General features: G+C 40.3%; 2 protein-coding genes across 2 annotated transcripts; one reads left to right on the forward strand and one right to left on the reverse strand.

Moving 5' to 3' along the window:
* Nucleotides 1-1,106: 1,106 nt before the first annotated feature.
* LOC108220734 (probable carboxylesterase 2) lies at nucleotides 1,107-2,412 on the reverse strand. Its single transcript, XM_017394583.2, has one exon. It carries the CDS (start codon nucleotides 2,212-2,214, stop codon nucleotides 1,240-1,242), a length of 975 nt encoding a protein of 324 aa, XP_017250072.1. The 5' UTR covers nucleotides 2,215-2,412; the 3' UTR covers nucleotides 1,107-1,239.
* Nucleotides 2,413-4,755: 2,343 nt separating this feature from the next.
* On the forward strand, nucleotides 4,756-5,915 carry LOC108220813 (protein MIZU-KUSSEI 1). The gene has a single exon (XM_017394673.2). The coding sequence runs from the start codon at nucleotides 5,068-5,070 to the stop codon at nucleotides 5,767-5,769; it is 702 nt and encodes a 233-aa protein (XP_017250162.1). The 5' UTR covers nucleotides 4,756-5,067; the 3' UTR covers nucleotides 5,770-5,915.
* The last annotated feature ends 736 nt before the right edge of the window (nucleotides 5,916-6,651 follow it).

Genomic DNA, 6,651 nt, shown 5'->3' on the forward strand with positions numbered 1-6,651 from the left:
TCTAGATCCTAAGCCGTACTTGCTAATTTTAATACTCCTACGTATCAAACAGAGAACTGGGGAAAAAACTCAGCTTACTAGATTCAACTATGATTATCTGACATTAGCTGGATAAGCATACAGGATATACTGTTGAACGATACAAGATTTTGTTAGCCTTCCTCTAATACCTTACGGTTTTAGTAGCTGGTTACTTAACGGTAACAGTCAGTGCAGTACTTAATCGAAATTACAATTATTTACGTAGCAGATATGCATGGATTCAAGTCTATTAGCGAGCAGGGAAACAGAATGGCTAGAGGTGTTGGTCCAGATCAGTAAGGCATATTGCTGGTTAACTCATAAGTAGTGCAAAAATTAAGAAGAGAAGGGCAGAATGCTTCCATGTTGGTCCAGATCAGTACAGCATATTGCTGGTTAACTCATAAGTAGTGCAAAAATTAAGAAGAGAAGGGCAGAATGCTTCCATAGACAGGACTAATTTTTTGTAGAATGAATCATGAATGAGAAGTAGTAGCAATATATTATAGTATGGAAGTGGCTGAAAATATAACTGTAACCTGATGACAGAACCAAATTACAGAATTTACGTATGAGAGTTGAGACAGATGAATGAAAAAAGCGATAAGGACAGGGTCCAGGTAATGATTTAGGTGGTATATATCAAGCTAATGGTCCATTTCTACGAATTGCAGCTACTTAGGTGGTCATACTGACATTATACATCTCCAGGCTCCAGAGTCCAGCCAGTTTTCTACTTCGTCGATCATATTCTTTTAAGTACATCACGAATGATGTGCCTGTATAAGTAGTCCTAAGATGGTGCTACAGCAGTTGAGGACTATTCCATTTTTAAATGCTCGATCTTTCATCATAAATCTGCATTGGCACTTCTGCAGCAACAAACTTATAACTTCCAAAACAGTGGGGAAAAAAAGAGCGAGCAAATGTCATCAGTTCTAGGTCTTTCTAATTGAAACGCAAAGCTTCAATGAATTTGGATCCATGTTTTAAAAAAATTTACTGGTTGTTTTTTTAACACTTGCAGTGCCATTCAACATGTTTCAGTTTTGATTAGTGGGCTTAAAAATATATAGCTGACAATATGTCTGACATTGGACTTGGTCCGGCCTCTCGGCCTAATCATTTATTCATAGCAGATCCACAGGGCCATTTGAAATCAAGTTCCAAAGCTAACATTGATTTAACAAACAACAAGAAAAGAAAAGAACATCATATTTAAGCATTTATGAAAGCAGCCAAGCCCTTGAACAGGTATATAGCATTTTCGCAATCAGGATTGAATATGTGAAAGACATGATCCTCCCCTTTTACATCAATCAGCTCCGCCTTCCCTTTCCACTCGCTCTTCTTTAATGACTCGTAGAACAGCACCCCTCTGTCCCTCAAGATATCCTTCTCCGAAACAGAAACAAGAATCTTAGCACATTCCAACTGTTCCAAGGGCGGTGCTCCAGCTGCCAGAGGGTTCACCAAGGGATCATCATTGCCTTTATCCGAGGGGCAAACAAATGCCCACCACTTGTCCACCAGAGCCTTCAGAAAAGGGTTAGTCACTTCTGCTCCAATGGGCTCATTGCCCCAGAAGTAGGGGTTGATCAGAATTATCCCAGCAAGCTTCATCATCAGCTTCTCAGTCTTGTTCCGAATCACCAGCTGGTACGCAATACTTGCTCCAGCACTGTCTCCAGCCAAGAAAACTCTGTTGAAGTCAACATTGTCAAGAAGCCAGGGCTCTGATCCAGCACCAGAGGAAGTGTGCAAAGCAGCCCATTTGAGAACGTCCCACGAGTCATCAAACGCCACAGGAAGTGGATGTTCAGGAGCTTTTCTGTAATCCACTGACACAAGCACAACTTTTGCTTCAGCAACTAGCTTATTTACACAATTGTGGTAGGTTGGATCCCAAGGCGATGAAATCAAATAAGCCCCGCCATGAAAATAGAGAACTAAAGGCAGTTTTTGACCTTTGGGAATGACATTAGGCCTGTGTAACCTCGCAGAGACGCCTGTTTCCTGGACAATTACAACATCTTTGGACAAAACGTCAGTTTGAGAATCGAGTCCTGGAGCACATACTCCACATCCTGAAAGCCTCTCAATCTTTCCGTCTTTGTACACTCGAAGCCATGGTGGAAGGTCATGAACAACCTCTGATTCGCTAGAAACCTCCGTTGGAAATGCCTTATCCATTTAGTTAGTTCTGTATAGAAACGAGAGATGTGGAATTTGTTGCAGATGGGAATCAAATGAACATATAATTGAGAATGTATTATTGTCTTAGTTTTGTCTCGAATAAGCTGTCATATGCAGTACCAATATACTAAGCGGCCATGCTGGACAAATTCTAAATCTTTTTAAATTCCATGTTGAGCTCGTTTGTAATTTACTATACTCCGGCGGACATGTCGAATCTACAAATAAATAAAGAGTTCTGGATCTTTCATACAATTCCTTTGGTCAACTATGCTGCCTGTTCTTGTAAATTCCTTCAGAGGTAAATGATCATAGATCAGTAATACTATTGCAAGATCAGTAGCATAGTAACTGATGAGCATACAACTCAAGTCACGTTAAGTCATAGTAATTCACAATTTTAAGCTCAACCAAACGGCCTCTAAAAGGCACAAGGATTTAACAAGAACACACAATATTCTACCATGCACCAGTGGTTATCAGAACTTTAGTAGAGCTCATACATAATTAGAAAAGTTAAATAGACGACTTGTTTTCTCAACAATATTGGTGCTTATTAGAAATCCACAGGTCTGTAACACTTATGTGTGGCTTTATAGCGCTTAGATTATGAATACGAGTTGAGTTCAATGGAGACCGACATTAAGTTAGAGATTCGGAGACCCTATATATAAGATTTCCAGAATACGAAAAATATATGGGCTAACTGTCTTATTATCCAGATATCTGACATCTGGGCCTTATTCTGACCTGTAAACCACAAAATTCGAAAAAGATTTGGGCTTGATAGTAATGAGGTGCTCCTTAATATCCAACTCTTTTGTTGTTTACTGAATCAAATTATTGAACAGAGTCCAAGTAATGGCAGCTCCTAATCAAACCAACACATCATAGTCACAATAATTAAAGCAAACACTCAATCCATAGCTGCAATGGAGCAATCATATGATCACACAGTGTAAATGTATGCAAGCAATTATACCACATGTGGTTGTGGTCCTAAGATGCAAAGTGTTTCCATAGGTGGATCGATGTCTAGGTCCCAATGTCGATCATAGCCCGGGGGCCTCGCGTCTGATTAGCTAGTTGGTTGTAACTTGTAATGTCGTCCAAACCTTTCGTATAATTAGCCTTACATTGACGATTTTTAGTACTGGGGAACAGTTTAATGATTAGAGGTTGTTTAAAGCGAGTTTGGTCATTCGGATTGTGCTTTATGTAATTTGTGGCATCAATTCGAAAGGAACCTAACATGATCAAGTATGGGAACCAGCTGCTGCTTGTTTGCGATTCCAACACCAAGCACGTTTGGCGCTACGTGCAATAGCTAGCTTTCATTAATTTGTCAGGAACATGTGGTCGATTATGTACTGATACGCTATAAACAGATCCACCACACAATATGGTGAAACATGTATAATGAAAATGAGATAGAGTATGGCGCCACGAATTTAGTCATTGACAGATGATTTACTTGATACAAAATTTTAAGTAAGAGTCGGGATCGAGTCAATTTTGAAATCAGTGACTAATTTGATATATTTGAACCAAACGAGTGATGAGTGAACATACAGTGCAGCTCCCTGTATATGTACAGCAGCCGATGCGGATACTTCAGGGGGGTCTATTATTCCATCCTATAATTGCTTAAAGTCTAAGCGCTCTTAATCCATCAACTTCGTTTCCAGCTAAATACAATGAGCATTTAGACTGATTTTTATTGTGACAGATCATTTGGTACGTAATTAAGTATGGATGGGATCTTGTGAATCATCTAATCAGCGCTTTAGTTTAAGCAATCGCTAACCATTAATTACCCAAGCAAACAGTTTATTTATTTGTTATCCTCGATAGAACTATAATTCTATGACTAATAAAGATTATTGGTAGTTTAATCAATGAAAATGTCATTCGAGAAATGCTTTGATGGAATTTGAGTTTGTAGGGTATGGAGAAGAAAAATGGGGGTTTTGAGAGCGATGGAAAAGGGGAATCACTTTTGTTAGGTTAAAGTGAGATCTTTCGACATGACAAATGGGGAGAAGTGTTCGGGGGAAGATGAGATGCATCTATGAATACATGCAAAGGCAAAAAAAATAAAACAAAATTCGAAAAAAATTCGGAGGTCTTTGCTCTTAAAAGTGTATTACCAGTTCTAAGACGAAGCTACTTACTGTACAAATTATTATTTAAGAACAAATTACATATGTATTTCAGGTTTTCGAAGAGAGGTGTTTTTCGTAAAAACTGACGTAGACGGTATAATATATGGTATGGAAGTGGCGGGGCAAGAATCAGGAAGAAGAACATAAAGCAGTGAGAACTGATACCCCATGAATAGAAATGAGCAGGGAAGCACATGGAGATCCACCATTATTTCGCAATACTGTAGCACCCTTTTTACCTTTTGCTTGATGATAAACTCCACACAACATAACTAGTGGTCCGACCATTCTTATCCTTTCACTTATACGCCCACTCTCGTCACTAAACTTGGTCACATCGCACCTAACTTTAGTAATCCCCCCTCAATTCTTTTCTCTTTTTCATCTCTAGCTTATACTCCTCTTCTAACTAACAGCCTAGCTAGAGAGGTCACTACCAGGGCCAGCACGGTTCACGTGCCCTAGTCAAAATCGCTTTTTAACCCTAATTCATATACTTTAGGATACTATTCACCAAATTTGTCCGTTTATAGTCAGGAACACCACGTTAAAGATTCCAAAAGCAACTCAACTAAAAGACTCTTTCTACACATTGTCTATAAATACACATAATCCTTAATCACACAATCCATCTCCCTATTTCAAAAGAGATTCTTCGACATTTTATTTTATTTTACGTCACAAAATGCCACCGGTGCATTCGACTCCCTTCCACCAGATGGAAAACCCTGCCCTAATCTCACTTCTCCAGCACACCACCCGCGAAAAGAGATCATCCTCAAAAACCTCAGGAGGTATCTTCCGCATGTTCAAGCTCCTTCCGATGCTCACCACAGGCTGCAAAATGGTGGCCTTACTAGGCCGCCCCCGAAAAGCCCTCCTAACAGACCATGCATCCACCGGAACCCTCTTCGGATACCGAAAAGGCCGCGTCACCCTAGCCATCCAAGAGGACCCTCACCGCCTCCCCCTCTTCGTCATCGAGCTCCCCATGCTCACTAGCGTGTTCCACAAGGAAATGGCCTCGGACGTCGTCAGGCTCTCCCTCGAAAGCGAAACCAAGACTAAAAATAAAAAAGTTTTGGAAGAATTCGTGTGGGCGGTTTATTGTAACGGGAGAAAATACGGGTATTCGATACGGAGGAAACAGATGAATGAGGATGAGATTCATGTGATGCAGCTGCTTAGAGGAGTGTCGATGGGAGCTGGAGTTCTTCCCGGGCCGGCGGATCAGAAGGAGAGCACGGCGGATGGGGAGTTGACGTACATTAGAGCGAGGTTTGATCGGAGAGTTGGGTCTAAGGATTCGGAGGCTTGGTATATGATTAATCCTGATGGTGCGAGTACGGGTCAAGAGTTGAGTATTTTCTTTGTACGGACGCGTTAGATTTGGTTGTTTTTTTTTTTGGGGTTTGGAGGTTTTATGTAAGGTGTATTTGCATGATCATGATCATAGAGCTAGGTTATACGGAAGAGCTTGTGCAATGTTGGATACATTAATACGATAATAATGTAATTGGTTAGTTCCTGATTTTCTTGGACTATGCCGTATGGGTGTAAATATGCTGATTACGAATTTTAAAAACCATATAGAAGTTTCCTCCCCCTCAGGCAGTAGGCCGTAGGGTGTCAATTATCCCAACCAAACACAATATTAAGGTCGAGACGCGGGCTCAGACCAAAAACCAAGTGCGATGTGTCCCAAAGCCCGGGATCGTAAATGGTCTTTTTGGTTCTTGAATCGTCACCGTCTCTCTCAGGACAACATACATTTGATCGGAATCATGAAGAAATAATTATAAGAAATTTGGCGAAGCTAAAAATTACAAACTATCATATTGGTAAGGAAATGGACACGGTAATAACATTTTTATTTAAGAATTAAAAGAAGATAAATTCTGTGTTGTTTCTCTAGTTTTAAATGTTTGATTCGAGTGAATCAGACCTTGCATGACGAAAATCTGAAGTTATAAAATGATTTGCATTTGTTGGGTAATAACCCGAATGGCCGAATCTGTGTATAGGTAGAGTCATGTAGATTTATATTCCACCGGCCCACGGTCGATCCAGTACTTTGAAAGTACGGTGGATAATCGAGGCCCAGTAAAAAATGACAATAACAGGCCAACCAGTGTTCGCGGTGCGGGCGGTGCAATTTTCTCTTAAAACCGCGAACCAACCCGCGCATGCAGTTTGTGAAAATTCGTAAACCGGAACCGCACCACGTAATATAAAAATCACGTAAACCACACCATAAAATTGCTGTGCG

Source organism: Daucus carota, chromosome 5 (genome assembly GCF_001625215.2).
Source record: "Daucus carota subsp. sativus chromosome 5, DH1 v3.0, whole genome shotgun sequence".
Classification (NCBI taxonomy): Eukaryota; Viridiplantae; Streptophyta; class Magnoliopsida; order Apiales; family Apiaceae; genus Daucus; species Daucus carota.